A 19,883-nucleotide genomic window follows, 5' to 3' on the forward strand; every position below is an offset into this window, starting at 1 on the left:
AATCCACATTAGATTCAGTCTTTATCTCACCTTTCAAAGTGTCATAGTGTATAAAAGAAATGAAATGCTATATTCTCAGATTATCTTCATTTGAAATGTAAAAAGCACACATGGGGGCTAGAGTTTCCACATTGGGTGTAATTGGCAATCTGGGCACAATTTGAGTTTGGAGCAGATTGTTCCAGCGGTGTGCGTGTACTAGCACAGACTCGATGGGCTGAATGCTTTCTGTGTGCGGAAAGAGATATGATTCTGCAACACATCAGACGATAATAACACAGCAATTAATATATGGATATACGCCAATCATTTCAACACGTTCTTTTAAAATATACATTTTAATTATTTTGGTATAGACCCTTTTAATAGACAGGGCTGAACACAAAAATAAACAGAGACCAGGTAGAATGTATGAAAATTTACTTTTTTTCCACCTTAAACTATGACAGAATAATGCAGTTAAGTACAGTACATATTAAAGGTAAATATTATTGCTTACATACAAAACTGCAGATACAAATACATTTCCTCTCAGTAAGAACTGAAGAATTTAATTCATTACTTTTGCAAAAAAACCCCAGAAAAATCAAAACAAACCCCACCCTCAACCCCCCCAACTGCTGTAATATCTGAGTGCAGAGTTGGTTCACTGCAGTGTTTGTCCCCAATGTTTAAAGTAATAATGAATCAGTCACCAATAAATAGTTCTGAGTCTGTGCCGGGAAAGAAGGAAGGCGTTCTGCAGGAACGAGTGAGACATAGGCAGAGTTGTGTCCATCAGCTGTACCTGCTGCTCTCGCTATGGCTCCGATGGCGAGAGTAACTCCGATCGCTTCTGCTGTACGATCGATACGACCTGTAGTTTCTGTTCCAGCTTCTACCCGATTTAAGGGGGGAAAAAACGGTAAACGTCAGTGTGAGTGTCCACCACAGTCTTTCAGCTCAATGGAGGAAGTAAGAACATTTTTAATGTAAAGACTGCTTTATCTTCAGTGGCTGCTGAAGTGATTTGGGATGGGTAAACGATGTGTATGGTTGGATTGTCTGAATGGGGTGGGCCTGATATCCTTATCCCAGCCTGATTGGGTATAGTCAACATGAATTTATTTAGAATTTAGAACATTACAGCGCAGTACAGGCCCTTCGGCCCTCGATGTTGCACCGACCTGTGAAACCATCTGACCTACACTATTCCATTTTCATCCATATGTCTATCCAATGATCACTTAAATGCCCTTAAAGTTGGCGAGTCTACTACTGTTGCAGGCAGGGCGTTCCACGCCCCTACTACTCTGAGTAAAGAAACTACCTCTGACATCTGTCCTATATCTATCACCCCTCAACTTAAAGCTATGTCCCCTCGTGTTTGCCATCACCATCCGAGGAAAAAGACTCTCACTATCCACCCTATCTAACCCTCTGATTATCTTATATGTCTCTATTAAGTCACCTCTCCTTCTCCTTCTCTCTAACGAAAACAACCTCAAGTCCCTCAGCCTTTCCTCGTAAGACCTTCCCTCCATACCAGGCAACATCCTCCGGTTTCCTCCCACAGCCAAAGACTTGCAGGTTGATGGGTAAATTGGCCATTACAAATTGTCCCTAGTATAGGTAGGTGGTAGGGAAATATAGGGACAGGTGGGGATGTGGTAGGAATATGGGATTAGTGTAGGATTAGTATAAATGGGTGGTTGATGGTCGGCACGGACTCGGTGGGCCGAAGGGCCTGTTTCAGTGCTGTATCTCTAAATAAATAAATAAATAAATAAATCAATCTCCTCTGCACCCTTTCCATAGCTTCCACATCCTTCCTATTATGAATGGGAAATCATGTTTGACGAACCTGTTGGAGTTTTATGAAGATGTTACTAACAGAATTGATAAAGGGGAGACGGTGGACGTACTATATTTGGATTTTCAGAAGGTTTTTGATAAAGTCCCCCACAGGAGGTTGGTTAGCAAAATTAAAGCACATGAGATAGGAGATAATATACTGGCATGAATTAAGGATTGGTTAACAGGCAAATAGCAGAGAGTAGGAATAAATGGGTCATTCTCGCGTTGGCAGGCTGTGACTAGTGGGGTACCGCAGGGATCAGTGCTTGGGTCCCAGCTGTTCACAATATATATCAATGATTTGGATGTGGGGACCAAATGTAGTATTTCCAAGTTCGTGGATGACACAAAACTAGGTGGGAATGTGTGTTGTGAGGAAGATGCAAAGCATCTGCAAAGGGGAATCTAGAGTCAGGGGACACAATTTCGAAATAAGGGGGAAGCCACTTAGGACAGAGATGAGGAGAAATTTCTTTACTCAGAGGGTTGTGAATCTTTGGAATTCTCTACCCCAGAGGGCTGTGGAAGCTCAGTCATTGAGTGTGTTTAAAGCAGAGCTGGACAGATTTCTAAATACCAATGACATAAGGGGATGTGAGGATAGTGTGGGAAAAAGGCATTGAAGTGGATGATCAGCCATGATCATATTGAATGGCGGGGCAGGCTCAATGGGTTGCATGGCCTACTCTTGCTATTATGTTCACACAATAGTGTTCGTCAGCTGAGTCACTCACAGCATTTAGAAAGAAGAAATAGTAAAGGGCTACAGAGAAGGAGCAGGGGAATGAGAATGAAGATGATTATTCCAGTGGGGTGAGCTCAGTGGCATTCCCACCCACAATCTCCACTCTTTTCATATATAAACCTGCCAGGAAAACAAAAGAAAAAATATACATTCTTATTTTGACAAAATTCATTCTCGGGATACAGGCATTGCTGGCTCACATCTCCCCAACATCTATCCCTAACCTGGGCGACCAGGGCCCATTACGGAAATGCATCTGCTGCTTGACCAGAGTACAAACCAATGGACCTTGGGACCTTCCTGCACCGTACAGCTCAGCACCGCACCAGATGGTGCTGTTACTCAGCAAATGTTCTGTGGTCTCTAACATGGGACAAGTGATGACACAGTATAATGTGAACAGCAGGAGTGCTGGTTTACTCTAGCGCCATTGAAAAAGAGAGATTGGCAGCAATCAATGATCACACACAGGCCAAAAATAATAAAGAAATGCAAATATAACTGTTGGGTCTGGTAGCATCCATTGGAGCATAGTTTTTGTATGGAAGGCAATCTATATTAAATTCACTGGTGTACAAGTCAAACGACTGATGTTCTAAATTCAGATAAATTCAATAATCTGTAAATGTTACATTATCAGAGAAAGCTTACTGCTGTTCCTTACATCCCATTTTATCTTGCACTTCAGACATATAAAAATAAGATGGGTCTAACTGATCGATATCGATGCTGATGTTCATGCAACCCTATCGGCATATCCTTCTATTCCTTTCGCCTTCACGTGCTTATCTCGTTTCCCCTTAAATGAATCAGTACTATTCATCTCAAATACTCCTTTCTAAGAGTTCAGCATTCTCACCACTCTCTGGGTAAAGACATTTCTCCTGAATTTCGTATTGGAAACAACTTCTCCATGTCTACGCTATCACAGCCGATCATAAAATCCCTTTATCGCATCACCCCTCAGCCTTACCTGTTCTCGAGAAGAGTCCCAGTCTGTTCAACACAGCCGATCATAAAATCCCTTTATCGTGTCACCCCTCAGCCTTACCTGTTCTCGAGAAGAGTCCCAGTCTGTTCAACACAGCCGATCATAAAATCCCTTTATCGCATCACCCCTCAGCCTTACCTGTTCTCGAGAAGAGTCCCAGTCTGTTCAACCTTTCTTGATAACTATGTGCTCTCATTTCTGGCATCAACCTTGTGCATCTTTTTTGCACCTCTGTATATCCCTTTTTAAAACAAATTCTTTCATGGGATGTGGGCATGGCTGGCAAGACCAGCAGTGTTGTCCAATCCTAATGCCCTTGCCAAATGAGTGACTTGTCAGGCTATTTCAGAGGGCAGTTCAGAGTCAACCACATTGCTGTGGGTCTGGAGTCACATGTAGGCCAGACCAGGTGAGGTTGGCAGATTTCCTTCCCTAAAGGACATTAGTGAACAGATGGATTTTTATGACAATCAATGATAATTTTATGGCACCATTACTGAGACTAGCTTTCAATTCCAGATTAACTAATTGAATTTAAATTCCACCAGCTGCTGTGGTGGGATTTGAATCCATGTTCCCAGGGGATTAGCCTGGGCCACCATCTCCCCTCTATGCAAAATGGAGACCAGATCCATGCTAAGTAAGAAAAACTGCTCTAAAGACTTTAGAGTGGACTTAAAATAGATGTTGTGTCTTAGTTGGGTGTTGTAATCTGGGTTTTTTGGAGGTGGTGAGAGGAGGGGTGGTGGGAGTAGGGAAGAGGTAGTGATGGTGGAGAAGAGGAGGAGGGGACGGGGGTGAGCAGGAAATGAGGACTAAACAGCTAGGGGTATAGCTCCTGAGCGTATCCGGTGGTTTGTGCTGGTCGTGTGAAGACGATGGGCTTTTGGTGAGAAGGCATGGCTCTGATGCCCTCCATGCTGAATAGCTGCAACAGTCAATATTTAGGCTTACACACACACACACAAAGAAATGGCACATGGGCGAGGTGCCAGGGGATGCTGACACAAAGTTTGTAACCCCCACCACACCCCAGCAAAAAGGCAGTGCCTTCAGGAGAGGAAGACAGTAGAGAGTTAAAGCAGAGGGCGAAACAAATGTTCTCTTACCTGGACCGTCGAGATTTGTGGTAGCTACGGCTCCGACTCCGACTCCTGCTGTCGTAGCTATCATATGAATCAGTCCTGGAATGAAGAGGGAATCACAGCAATTACCCCAATGGATTTATCCTTTTTAAATGTAATGAAACAGTTCTTCACACAGCTGAAGGAAAAATTCAGATCATATTATTAACCACTATAGTGGAGCTTCAGCAACTGAACCCAGTAATGCACTCTCAACATTAGCTGTATATAAGCTGAGCATTACATTGGATTAAATTACATGATATGAGCTGCAGTAACATTGGGGTTTATTTCATCGCAAGTCACACAAAAGCAGCACCACACTTACAACCTTTAACAGACACACAAAACTCATCCAAAAGCCCATGAGAGAAAAGAGGCTCTGGATCCATCATCCTGAGACACGGCATATTCTGTGCCCCACATGACACTGTCCTGGACTCTGTTTTATGCACTGTTGATGTGCTATTCCTTTCTGGCAAAAGCCATTAGCAGCACTTCAAGGTTAACATGCCTTCCTAACCATGCCATGCAATAAGGTCCAGAGGGGACAGAGGTATAAATGCGAGTGGAAGAAAACTGATTTAGAAGCGTAGAAAAATTACAGCACAGAAGGAAGCCATTCAGCCCTTCGTGTCCGTGCCAGCCGAAAATACTTGCTGCCCAATCTAATTCTACCTTCCAGCAGCTGCTCCGTAGCCTTGCAGGTTACAGCACTTCAGGTGCATGTCCCAATACCTTTTAAAAGAATTGAGGGTTTCTGCCTCCACCACCGATCCTGGCAGTGAATTCCAGGCACCCACCATCCTCTGGGTGAAAAAGTTTTTCCTCAGGTCCCCTCTAATCCTTCTACCAATCACCTTAAATCTGTGCCCCCTGGTAACAGACCTCTCCTCTAGGGGAAAGAAGTCCTTCCTGTCTATCTCAGACCCTCATAATTTTGTACACCTCAATTAAGTCACCCCTCAGCCTCCTCTCTTCTAAGGAAAGCAACCCTAGCTGATCCAATCTTTCCTCATAGCTGCAACTTTCAAGTCCTGGCAACATTCTTGTAAATCTCCTCTGTACTCTCTCCAGAGCAATTATGTAATGTGGCAACCAGAACTGTACGCAATACTCCAACTGTGGCCGAATCAGTGTTTTATACAGTTCCAGCATTCCATCCCTGCTTTTGTATTCTATACCTTGGCCAATAAATGAAAGCATTCCATATGCCTTCTTCACCACTCTATCTACCTGTCCTGCCACCTTTAGGGACCTGTGGACATGCACTCCAAGGTCTCTCACTTCTTCTACCCCTCTCAATATCCTCCCAATTAAATTTTCCATAGAACCATAGAAAATTTAATAGAGGATAAGGAAAAACCACTGGAGGATGCCTGTGAGTACCCAATGCTCACACAACAGGGTACCTCTTGGGCGAGCTGGCACTGTACTGCCAGAACTTTCTTGTTGCTTCAGCCATCAACTGGAAGCATGCAACTGTGACCTGGCAATCACTTGCCCACCTCTCCAGATTGAGGACTTGGCAGAGTGCACACTGAATGCTGTCTCTCGCTACTCTGCAGGGCTCCAGCATGCTGCAACACTGTGCTGCACTAACCATTCCTAACAGCAGAGGTCAGGCCATCTCTGCCAAATTTTGGACAGAGTCCCAGCTGGCTGATTTGCTTATAGTTACAGATTACTCCAGTGCGGTGTAGGGGGTTCCAGCCATCCTTGCTCGACAGCACTTCCTCATTAGCCCAAGAGATAATGTTGCTCATTACTTGGCCTTTTACTGTATCAGAAGGCTCTCTTCCCTGCAAACCGATACTGACACTGCAGGCATCATACAAACCGTAATGAGAAATACGTTGAAAAAATGTAAGATTAAATGCTCAGCTGTTTGCCTGAGGCATATGGTTCTTACAGAAAGACACAGCTCTACTCAAGGAAAAATGGTTCCAAAATCCATTCTAAGTGAGGGTAAAACCATGCCATCACCCACCTAGACTGGGCACTCTTGTGGACGCCTTGGATAACTAAATCCCATTATTTAAATTGGAGGATTGTAGGAGCCCTCTTCCCAGGTAAACAGGACATAAAGCTCCTCCTCCTGTACTACATTGCCTCAAAAAAAAAGCGCATACATAGTTACACTCAAGCGTATCATATGAGCATTAAAAGCTAAAAATTTCTCTGACTCACTGCATGAACAGCTGCAGCTTACACTGCATACATACCTAGACCTCCGGTGATGTCTAGAAGACAGGCTTCTAGAACGACTTCGACTATAGGTTCTACTGTTTGAAGAAAAAAAGACAAATAAACCGTCGTGCATGAAACATACAACAACGAAAGCTACTTCCAACCCATGCCATCTGCTACATACTCTTATCCAAATTAATACTGCACTTCACAAATCTGAGAGCATCCCAGGGAGATGCTCTCTCTCTGCATTAGGCAGTTGGTTACTAGGGAGGAGTAGAGAACAGCCTGAGGTGACTTTCTCTCAGTCCTCCAGAAGCACAGTTGGCAGTTGGGGGATGTGTAAAGAACAGTTCGAGGCGAGTCTCAGACAATGCTCTGTAAAACACATTTTGTAGCCAGGGAGGTGTGGCGAACAGCTCGAGGTGACTCTGCCAGTAAAGAACTGCTTGAAGCTCCACTCGACGCCTGCCTGTCGTGGCAGGTTCAGAATAGAGTGCCCTGTGCCAGGAATTGCAGACAGCAGCTTACATTTTCTGACTCATGGCACAGAGCTCACAGCTGGCACTCACAGGGGGAATCGTATAGTAACGTTTATTTAGGGTGTTTTTTGGTTGAGGGTATGTTTATGGTTTACAAATATCTCAAGGAGAACTGTTACTTTGCCTTTTCTTCGGGCTATTTATTGAGATAAATATTTGAATGTATTTTGGCAATAAATTCAGCCCTACCCACCCAATTCTCCTCACTTTCTCTCCCAAAGACACTAAATGCTGCTAGGGTACAGCTCCAGTGGTGCAGTGTCCCTCCAAAGTGGTGAGCATTGACACATTATTGAGATACAGAGGGCATCACACCTACATCTGATCCTGCCTACAACCCAAGTCCGCACATGCATTTTCCAGCAGGGGTCATGAAATAGGGAGTTTGGCTGACTCAGGGGTGCGGAGGTGGACTGTAGCAGCCCTACTGCAACCCTGGTTAAACCAGCTGATTCAGCATGTCAACCAGGCTTGAACCTGGGATGCTCCTGGTTTGGATGGCTCAGAACCACAATGAATGGCCCATTTCGTCTCAAGAGCATTTGAGTTGCCACAGAACAGACTTGACTGACCATCTTTGATTTTATAAGTCTAGGTCAGATCATGGGTGAGTGGTTAGGACTGTTGCCCACATCACTTCCCCCTCGCTTTCTGATCAGTATTGAAAGGGGCAGTATTGGTGGTGTAGGTGTTTATGTGATGGTCTATGGCCTTCACTCATTATTGGACAGGATAGTACAGACAGAGGGCAGATGAGGAAAAACAGAAGGGTGGGGGGATGGATGACAATAAGATACAAACATATGAATTAGGAACAGGAGTAAGCCATTCGGCCCCTCAAGCCTGTGCTGCTATTTGATAAAATCATGGCTGTTCAGATTGTGGCCTCAACTCTACTTTCCTGTCCACCCCCATAACACTTGACTCCCTTGTCAATCAAGAATCTATCTAACTCAGCCTTGAATATATTCAATGACCCTGCCTCCACTGTTTCCTGGGGAAGAGAATTCCACAGACTAATGACCCTCAGAAAAAAAATTCTCCTCATCTCCGTCTTAAATGGGAGGCCCCTTATTTTTAAACTGTGTCCCCTAGTTCTCGCCTCTCCTACAAGAGGAAACATCCTCTCAGCATCCACCCTGTCAAGTCCCCTCAGGATCTTATAAGTTTCAATAAGAACACCTCTCATTCTTCTAAACTCTAATGGATACAGGCCCAACTTGTTCAACCATTCCTCATAAGATAACCCCTTCATTCCAGGAATCAGTCGAGTGAACCTTTTCTGAACTGCTTCTAATGCAACTATATCCTTTCTTAAGTAAGGAGACCAAAATTGCACATATGTGGTCTCGCCAACGCCCTGTACAACTGTAGCTAAACTTTTATACTTGATTCCCCTCGCAATAAATGACAACATTGTATTTGCCTTCCTAATCACTTGCTGTACCTGCATACCAACCTTTTGTGATTCATGTACCAGGACACTCAGATCCCTCTGTACCACCGGGTTCTGCAATCTCTCTCCATTTAAATAGTATACTGCTTTTCTATTCTTCCTGCCAAAGTGGACAAGTTCACATTTTCCCACATCATACTCCATCTGCCAAACCTTTGCCCACTCACTTAACCTATCTACATCCCTTTACTCCTTATGTCCTCTTCACAAGTTACTCTCCTACCTCTCTTTGTGTCATCAGCAAACCGTACATTGTCCCTTCATCCAAGTCACTGATATAACAAACATTTGAGAGAGATTATTTGTGCTGTAAACAAATGAGATTTAATATAACTAAGAAACTGAAAAATGTGTCAATGTCAAAACATAATGGCAGAATCTAGAAAAATTAAGCAGTCCTCGACAAATCATCATTATGTCTTTCTTAAAAAATGATGCATACATATTTCACTAAATCAATTCTATAGAGTCCTGCCATTGGGCCTCAAATTCTGGCAACAGACCAGTCAGCTGTCAGCAAGTCCCAGGCTCAGCTAGCAGCTCGGCAAGACCCAATAATGATTCACTCTCTCAGACCATAAATAACTAATGATAGAATTCAGCAAGAGTGAAGTGCCAAGCGCTTCTGGACACCTCACGACCCAAACCACGCCCTACTCCATTCCTCCACAATAGCATACATCAGACATATAACGCTTCCTTTCTTTCGATGCAACACGATGGTTTTGTTGCCTGGCTATTTTTATGGGTTTTATGAGCTCCCACATCCCCCTAAATCCACTCTCTCCGAGCTCCCACATCCTCCTAAATCCACTCTCTCCGAGCTCCCACATCCTCCTAAATCCACTCTCACCGAGCTCCCACATCCTCCTAAATCCACTCTCACCGAGCTCCCACATCCCCGTAAATCCACTCTCACCGAGCTCCCACATCCCCCTAAATCCGCTCCCACATCCCCCTGAATCCACTCTCACCGAGCTCCCACATCCCCCTAAATCTGCTCCCACATCCCCCTAAATCCAGTCTCACCGAGCTCCCACATCCCCCTAAATCCGCTCCCACATCCCCCTAAATCCACTCTCATCCAGCTCCCACATCCCCCTGTATCCACTCTGAGCTCCCACATCCCCCTGAATCCACTCTCACCGAGCTCCCACATCCCCCTAAATCCACTCTCAACGAGCTCCCACATCCCCCTAAATCCACTCTCACCGAGCTCCCACATCCCCCTAAATCCACTCTCACCGAGCTCCCACATCCCCCTAAATCCACTCTCACCGAGCTCCCACATCCCCCTAAATCCACTCTCACCGAGCTCCCACATCCCCCTAAATCCACTCTCACCGAGCTCCCACATCCCCCTAAATCCACTCTCACCGAGCTCCCACATCCCCCTAAATCCACTCTCACCGAGCTCCCACATCCCCCTAAATCCACTCTCACCGAGCTCCCACATCCCCCTAAATCCACTCTCACCGAGCTCCCACATCCCCCTAAATCCACTCTCACTGAGCTCCCACATCCCCCTAAATCCACTCTCACTGAATTCCCACATCCCCCTAAATCCACTCTCACCGAGCTCCCACATCCCCCCAAATCCACTCTCACCGAGCTCCCACATCCCCCTAAGTCCGCTCCCACATCCCCCTAAATCCACTCTCACCGAGCTCCCACATCCCCCTAAATCCACTCTCACTGAATTCCCACATCCCCCTAAATCCACTCTCACCAAGCATCCGTACCCCAGGCCCACTGGCACAGAGACACTCTGCCCCCACCGGCACCGAGACTCTTCCTCCCCCCCACCCCAGTCGCACTGAGAGCCCCAAACACATAATGGGATCGGTAGCATAGTGATAATGTTACTGATCCAGAGGCCCGGAGCAATACTTTGGGGTCATGATTTCAAATCCCACTAAAACAGCTGGGGGAATATAAATTCAGTTCATTAACAAATGTGGAATAAAAGCTAATCTCAGTAATGAGTGACAACAGCACAGAAGGTGGTCATTCGGCTCATCAATTCCATGCTGGTTGTCTGTAGAGCAATCCAATCAGTTCCATTCCCTTGCTCTATTCCTGTAGCCCTGCAAGTTTATTTCCTTCAAGTGGCCATCCAATTTCCTTTTGAAATCACTGATCTGCTTCCACCATACTCGTAAGGAGCGATTTCCTGATCATTACCACTTGCTGCCTAAAAAACTTCTTCCTCACATTCCACAGTATCTCTTGCCCAAAACTTTAAATCTGTGCCCTTGTACCATCAGTTAATGGGAACAGCTTTTCCTTGTCTACCTTATACACCTCTATCAAATCTCCCCTCAATCTCCTTTGGTCCAACCTAACCTTATAACTAAAGTCCCCCATCCCTGGAACCAATTTACCCTGGGGTAAATCTCCTTTGTACCCTCTCAAGGACCTTCACATCCTTCCTAAAGTGTGGTGACCAGAACTGGATCCAATATTCTCAGTCTAACCAGAGCTTTATAAAGGTTCAGGATAACTTCCCTGCTTTTGTATTCAATACCTCTATTTATGAAGCCCAAGGTGCCATATGTTTTACTAAAACACTCTCTCAATATGCCCTGGCACCTTCAAAGATCTACGCACATAAACCCCCAGGTCCCTCTGTCCCTGCACATTCTTTAGAACTGTGCCATTAAGTAAATATTGGCTCACCCTATCCCTTCTGGCAAAATGCATTACCTCACACTTCGCTGCATTAAATTCTATCTGCCACTTGTCTGCCCATTCTGCTAGCCTATATCCTATTGCAGTCGATTGACATCATGCTCACTGTCTGCCACATCTCCAAGTTTGGTACCATTAGCAAACTTTGAAATTTTACTCTGTATTCTAAGATCCAAGTCAATATATAAATATCTCAGTGGTCCTAGCACTGACTCTTGGGGAACACCCCTGTCTACCATTCTCCAGTCTGAAAAACAACCACTTACCATGCCTCATTGTTTTCAGTCCTTAAGCCAATTTAATTTTTAGTTCTTTGTTGGGATGTGGGTGTCACTGGCGAGGCCAGCATTTGTTGCCCAACCCTAATTTCCATCGACAACTGAGTGGCTTGCTCAGCCATTTCATAGGGCAGTTAAAAGTCAATGATATTGCTGCGGGTTTGAAGTCATATGTAGGCCAGACCAGGTAAGGGGGACGGCAGTTTCCTTCCCTAAAGGACATTAGTGAACCAGATGGGTTTTTACTACAATTGATAATAGTTTCATAGCACCATTGCTGAGACTAGCTTTCAATTCCAGATTTTTATTAATTAATGCCTTGGTGGGATTTGAACCCGTGTCTCCAGGGCATTAGACTGGGCCTCTGGATTACTAGTTACAGTGACATTATCACTACGCTACTTACCCTTCTATTCCATGAGCCTCAATATCGATAATCAGCCTTTTATGTGGTGCTTTGTCAAATGCTTTTTAAAAAATCCATATAGACAACAGCCACTGCATTCCCTTCATCAAACCTTCTCTGTTCTTGAAACTGCTAGATTGTTGCCCTTTGAAATGGCCTTACAAGCCACTCAGCCGTATCAAACTGCTACAGAAAAGCTGAATGGACAACCTAGCCTCGACCAAGGCACCAGAAATAACAAAAGCACACCCTGCCCAGTTGACCCGGCAAAGTCCTCCTCACTCACATCTGGGGACTTGTTCCAAAATTTGGAGCTGTCCCACAGACCAATCAAGCAACATAGTCATACTCACTGAATCATACCTTACAATGTCCCAGACTCCCCCATCACCATCCCTGGGGTATTCTCTGCACCACTGGAGAACAGACCCACAGAGGTGTCAGCACAGTGGTATACAGTCGGGAGGGAGTGGCCCTGGGAGTCCTCAACATTAACTCCAGGCCCCATTAATTCTCATGGAATCAGATTAAACATGGGCAAGGAAGCCTACTGCTAATTACCACCTTCTGTCCTCTCTCTTGAATCAGTACTCCTCCAAGTTGAACACCACTTGGAAGTAGTACTGAGGGTGGCAAGGGCACAGAATGTACTCTGGGTGGGAGACTTCAATGTCCATCACCAAGGGTGGCTCAGTAGCACAAATACTGATGAGGCTGGCTGAGTGCTGAAGGACATTATCTGCCAGACTGGGCCTGGGGCAGGGGGTGAGAGAACCAAAGAGAGAAAACCTACTTGACCTTGTCCTCATCAATCTACCTGTCGCAGATGCACGTGTCCATGACAGTATTGGTAGGAGTGACCATCGCTCAGTCCCTGTGGCGAAATTCCATCTTCACAATGAGGACATGCTCCATCCTGTTGTGTGGCACTACCACCCGTGCTAAATGGGATAGACTCAGAACAGAACTAACAGCTCAAAACTGGGCATCCACGAGGTGCAGTGGGCCATCATCAGCAGCAGAATTATATTCAACCACAATCTATAACCTTATGGCTTGGCATATCTCACACTCTACCATTACCATTAAGCTAGGGGACCAACCCTGGTTCAATGAGGAGTAATGGAGAGCATGCCAGGCGCAGCACCAGGCATACCTAAATGCATGCTAAACATGCATGCTAAACAGAGATAAGCGATCCCAAAATCAATGGATCAGATCAAAGCTCTGCAGTCCTGACACATCCAGTCATGAATGGTGGTGGACAATTAAACAACTAATGGGAGGCGGCGGCTCCATAAACAATCCCATCCTCAATGACGACGGAACCCAACACATCAGTGCAACCGACAAGAATGAAGCATCTTCAGCCAGAATTGCCGAGCGGATGATGCATCTCATCCTCCTCCTGAGGTCCCCAGCATCACAGATGCCAGTCTTCAGCCAATTCGATTCACTTCATGTGATATCAAGAAACGGGTGAAGGCACTGGATACAGAAAAGGCTATGGGCCCTGACAACACCCCGGTTGTAGTACTGAAGACATACTCCAGAACTAGCCAAGTCCCTAGCCAAGCTGTTCCAGTACAGCTACAACACTGGTATCTATTCGACAATGTGGAAAAATGCCCAGGTACGTCCTGTCCACAAAAAGCAGGACACATCCACTCTGGCCAATTATCAACCCATCAGTTTACTCTCAATCAGCAAAGTGATGGAAGGCATCCTCTGCAGTGTTATCAAGCGACACTTACTCACCAATAATCTATTCACTGACGTTCAGTTTGGACTCTGCCAGGGCCACTCGGCTCCAGATCTCATCATCGCCTTGATCCAAACATGGACAAAAAAGCTGAATTCCAGGGGTGAGGTGAGAGTGACTGCCCTTGACATGAAGGCAAAATTTGACTGAGTGTGGCATCAAGGAACCCTAGCAAAACTGGAGTTAATGGAAATCAGATGGAAATCTCTCCACTGGTTGGAGTCATACTTAGCACAAAAGAAGATGGCTGTGGTTGATGGAGGCCAATCATCTCAGCCTGAGGACATCGCTGCAGGAGTTTCTCGGAATTGTATCCTAGGCAACCAGCTTCAGCTGCTTCAATGACCTTCTCTCCATCATGTTTGCACAGTGTTCAGTACCACTTGCAAATCCTCAGATACTGAAGCAGACTGTGTCCGCAAGCAACAAGACCTGGACAACATTCAGACTTGGGCTGGTAAGTGTCGTAACATTTGTGCCACACAACTGCCAGGCATTGACCATCTCCAATGAGAGATTCTAACCATCACCCCTTGCCAATCAATGGCATTACCATTGCTAAATCAACCATCAACATCCTGGGGGCTATCATTGGCCAGAAGCTTAACTGGATCAGTGATATAAATATTGTGAGTAGGTCAGCGGCTGGGAATTCTGCAGTGAGTAACTCGCCTCCTGACTCCCCAAAGGCAACTAAAATTGGAGTCCAAATGTCTAAACTACATCAAATTAGAAAGAATTGTTTGAATTGAGCAAAGGGGTAATTTTTCCAGCATTTCTAGAAAACAGTGATCATTGCTACTAATGACGAGGAAAAAACCTAAGGCTCCAGCTGCGAATTAGGCCCAGTACACAGAGTAGATGACCAAAATGTCAGCTGTTGCTCAGTGGTGGCACTCTCGAGACTTGAGCACAAAATCTAGGCTGACATTCCAGTGCAGTATTGCTGCACTGTCAGGGAAGCTGTCTTTCCATGAGACGTTAAACCGAGGCCCTATCTGCCCCCTGAGGTTGACGCAAAAGTTCCCACGGCACTGTTTCAAAGATGAGCAGGGGAGTTCTCCCTGGTGTCCTGGCCAATATTTATCCCTCAATCAACATGACTTTAAAAAAAAATCTGGTCATGGTTGCACTGCAGTTAGGGGAACTTTACTAGGAGCACATTGGCTTCTACAGTACCTACATTAAAACAGTGACAACACTTCAAAAGTAATTAATTGTAAAGTGCTTTGGGACATCCTGAGATTGTGAAATGTGCCGTTTAAGTGCAAGTCTTTTTTCATCTAACCAAAAATGCTGCATAAGCCAGAAATTTCTGAGTGGGCAAGGAATTCTCTCCAACAAATGAAGACAACTATTATTTGTACGTTAAAATTAAACAACTGAGGAAGGGGTTTTGATGGCAAAAAAAATTTATGCGGCACAGTGGCGCAGTGGTTAGCACCGCAGCCTCACAGCTCCAGTGACCCGGGTTCAATTCTGGGTACTGCCTGTGTGGAGTTTGCAAGTTCTCCCTGTGTCTGCGTGGGTTTCCTCCCACAAGCCAAAAGACTTGCAGGTTGGTAGGTAAATTGGCCATTATAAATTGCTCCTAGTATAGGTAGGTGGTAGGGTAATATAGGGACAGGTGGGGATGTGGTAGGAATATGGGATTAGTGTAAGATTAGTATAAAAATGGGTGGTTGATGGTCGGCACAGATTCAGTGGGCCGAAGGGCCTGTTTCAGTGCTGTATCTCTAAACTAAAGAGCAGTAAATCTTTATGAAAGCAATGCTAAACATGGAGAAAAAACAGATATCTGGAGTTGAGTTACATTGCAGTGACCCAACTGAAAAAAGTCAAAGCATGAACAATTCACAGACTGCTAGCTGTTTTCCTTGGATATGGAAGGGTTAATACTTACATTAAACACATACAGAGATGACACATGCTGAGTACAGTGCGAGATAGCACAATGTAGACAAAAGGCCAACAAGAGGTTGCAGGCATATCCTGGGGTTTTATATTGAAGTAAGGGGCTTATTAAAAATATATCTCAATTTTCTGCAGCCAGCAGGAGAGCAATGGCCTGACTTTATATACTGATGCAACCTTTCTCTCTGTCCCAAGTGATTGCACGTGACAAGGTTCCAATATCGGTGCAAATAATTTCTAGCGCAAACCCAACATTTGAACAAACAGTTTATGTTAAATTACTCAATGGAATTAGCTCTATAGGGATTATTGGCCAACTATTTCTGCGCTTTGCATTTGGTGCAAGCTTTCTTTTAAATGAAAGTAATGAATAAATAGCAGTCAGCAATCCAGAAGGGAAATGTGTGCAGAGCACATTTATGAATATGCAATAATCCTGAAGCAAGATGATAACTAATACTCCAGGTAGCTCCAATAACATGGTTATAAAAGGAATATAATTAACTTTAACAATCGTTTCCAGGGCAGAAGGTCCCATGTTTGAATTCTGGGCTGTGTCAAGTTAGCTACTCTCAGTTTTGGCAGCAAGTGGGAGACACTACACTTGACCTCAATATCCCGGGGCAGGGGGAAGAAGGAAGGGGGGGGAACGGGGTGAAAATCAACCAAGCGTTTTTGCTATCAGGTGACCTATGCTGGAAAGTGGACTTTGGACAAAGACAGGAATGGGCTTGGCTGAATGGCCCTTGCGATCCTTTTAATAATCACTGCTGAAACTTGCACATGTAGGCTGAGTACAGGGGAACACTTGCACCCTTGGAATTGTATCCCATTCCACAGCTTGCATCACTTGAAACAAAAATCCATGGTTTGTTCTCAGAAGATGTGAATAGGTCATGGCTGATGTAAGAAGTATGGGTCTGGTGAGGACTGAGAGGGGAGAGGAGTCTCATTTTGATAGTTAATTGCAAACCTCACCTGCAATTTATAAAATGGAGGCAGACATTTTACCAACTCTCACACAGGGATGTGTTTAATCACAGAGCAGCTGTTTAATGCTTAGCGCGCTTCAGCTGCCAAAGTGGTGCTTACATGCCATTATTAAATAAAGACAATTATCCTGACAGAAATATTTGTAAGTTATGGAGTACAATGGAGCTTTTTTACAAAATATGCCACACTGTTTTCAATACATTAGCAAAAATGAATGATGATTTTCCAAAAATGCGAAAGATAAGGAATTTTGTATGATCTGAGATTTTCAGATGACTTTTGATTGGCACCTGGCAGTTTGTCCTGCTACAGCATCCACCTGCTTTCATCATTTTATTTGCACTGAAAACTACAGCCCTACTCCACACTCAATCGGGCGAATAGATGTCGTGTGCAGAGTCAGGGAAAGTGGGGACTGCAGAGTGTCCTAGCTTCCTCCAAAGGAACACAGCTGAAATATATTTCCTAGCCTGAGGTGTCAAGACTAGCTCTGGTGAGCCAGCAAACCAGTCTCCATGTACACCAGTACCTGTGCATTGGCTACAGATGTACACCATGCAGCTTGCACAAGATGAATCCAGTGATAAAAAAACGATTTTTCCCTCCTTCCACATTATTATTAGACACGTTTGATGAAGGAAGCCTTTTAAAAACATGAGCAATAGGAGCAGGAGTAGACCATTTCACCTCTCGAGTTTGCTCTGCCATTCAATATGATCATGGCTAATCTACTACCTCAGCTACACCTTCCCACACTATCCCATATCCCTTGATTCCTTAGTATCCAAAAATCTTTTCGATCTCTAACTTGGATAAGAGAATTCCAAAGGTTCACAACCCTATCAGTGAAGAAATTTCTCATCTCAAGTTTTGGCCTGCCAATCATATCCTTAGAGATTATCAATCCTCCCAGTTCAGCATCTAGCTGCTTCTTAAATGAGTGCAGGATCCTGGCCTCAAACACAATTTTCAGCAACTTGCTCCAGTCGCTGATTCCTCTGTGTGAAGAAGTACATGCTAGCATCTTTTGTAAATCTTAACCACTAGGGACTCTTGTTCGTCATAACCCTGAACCTGTCTATTGTTATACTGCTACTCAGGGGTACTTGAAAGTATTGTTCCAGATTCACCTCTGCTACTCCATTATAATCACCCAAAAATTCCCTGCCAAACACCTCTTTTCAAGGCTGAAAAGTTCTCCTTCCAATCCTTCTCTCCAACTTTAGGAGTCATCTGCAAAGACACTTTAGCATGGAACACAGGGGCAAGAGGAGGCTACTCAATGCCTTGAACCTGTTCAGGCATTCATTTAAATCATGGCTGTTTTATTTATTTATTTTATTTAGAGATACAGCACTGAAACAGGCCCTTCGGCCTACCGAGTCTGTGCCGACCAACAACCACCCATTTATACTAAACCTACATTAATCCCATATTCCCTACCACATCCCCACCATTCTCCTACCACCTACCTACACTAGGGGCAATTTACAATGGCCAATTTACCTATCAACCTGCAAGTCTTTGGCTGTGGGAGGAAACTGGAGCACCCGGCGGAAACCCACGCGGTCACAGTGAGAACTTGCAAACTCCGCACAGGCAGTACCCAGAATCGAACCCGGGTCCTGTGAGGCTGTTCTGTATCCTCAATTCCATTTACACATATCCCTAACACCCTTACCTAATTTAAATCATGGCTGTTCTGTATCCTTAATTCCATTTACCCACCTTAGCTCCACATCCCTAATACCTTTACCGAATAAAAATCCCTGGCTCCCAGCATTGAAAGCTCCAACTGTCCCAGCCTTTTGGGGGAAGAGATTCCAGATTTCTACTACTCTTTGTGTGAAGAAGTACATTGTTGATTTTCCTCCTAATTGGCCTAGCTCTAATTTTATTATGCCCTCTCATTCTTGATTCCTCCACCAGAGGAAATAGTTTCTCTTTATCTATCCCATCAAATCCTTTTAACATTTGAAACATCTCAATCAGATCACCCTACAATCTTCGATACTCGAGGGAATACAAGCCATATTTATGTATCCTGACCTCATAACTTAACTTTCAACGCGAGTGTCATTCCGGTGAATCTGCTCAGCACCCCCTCCAAGGCAGATATATCTTCACTGAGCTGTGGTGCCCAAAACAGTACTCTGGATGGAGGTCTTACCTAGGCTCTATACAACCAAAGGATAACTTACTCCCCTTTGTAATCCAGGATAATCCCTTCCGTTATAGAGACAAGACTGTATACAGTATGCCAGTTTCAGTCTGGCCAGGGCACTATATAGAATCATAGATTGGGAACGACTCCTAAGGATTTACACTCAAAATATAGGCATTTTAACACACTTTTTATTTTCAAATCACCATTCATTTCTGTCAAGCGTGCCACTGGATTTATAACAGTGGGTAAATTAAAAAGCAAGGTCATTAATATGGGTTATTTGAAATCAAATTACCTATGGCTTCTATAGCTTCCGTAAGAGCTACTATGACTCGAGTGTTCTCTGCTGTGCCTTCGCCTGCTTCGACTTCTGCTGTAACTCCGTGACCTAAAATTAATCATAGGATATGATTTGAAGCCATTCCTGTTGTACTAAGTTGTTTAAGAGTGATGCTGATCAGAAAGAGAGAGATATAAAAAAAGAGGGGGGAGGGAGAAAGAACAGGGAGAGAAAGTAGCATTTACTTAAGCACATTTTACATCCTCAGGCCAGTCCAAAGTGCTTCAGAGACAAAGAATTAACTTTGAAGTGTAGTCATCATTATTTTGCAGCCAAATGGGTCCATGGTGATATCACCCAAAACAGAAATCTGCTTTGGCAGTGCTGGTTGAGGGATGACTGTTAGCCAGGACAAAGGGAGAACCCCCTACTTTTGCAAGTGGCCAGGACTGTGGACAATGTTGGAGGCTGATTCCAAGGGGTTGGCAGTGGTGGTAGTGTGCACTGC

At 44.6% G+C, this 19,883-nt stretch overlaps 1 protein-coding gene across 7 annotated transcripts in view; it reads right to left on the reverse strand.

The window, feature by feature from the left end:
* Positions 1-364: 364 nt before the first annotated feature.
* nktr (natural killer cell triggering receptor) overlaps positions 365-19,883 on the reverse strand; it is a 358,088-nt gene continuing 338,569 nt past the window's right edge. For 3 of the 7 annotated variants that reach the window (XM_068015472.1, XM_068015511.1, XM_068015520.1), the window contains exons 14-17: positions 19,391-19,483; positions 6,922-6,981; positions 4,682-4,756; positions 365-877 (exon numbers count right to left, since the gene is read on the reverse strand). In XM_068015472.1, the coding sequence (XP_067871573.1) occupies positions 778-877; positions 4,682-4,756; positions 6,922-6,981; positions 19,391-19,483 (328 nt within the window). In that variant the 3' untranslated portion in view covers positions 365-777. The other 4 variants (XM_068015482.1, XM_068015529.1, XM_068015492.1 and 1 more) reach the window with 4 other exon arrangements.

The sequence above is a fragment of the Heterodontus francisci genome, chromosome 2 (assembly GCF_036365525.1).
Source record: "Heterodontus francisci isolate sHetFra1 chromosome 2, sHetFra1.hap1, whole genome shotgun sequence".
Classification (NCBI taxonomy): domain Eukaryota; kingdom Metazoa; phylum Chordata; class Chondrichthyes; order Heterodontiformes; family Heterodontidae; genus Heterodontus; species Heterodontus francisci.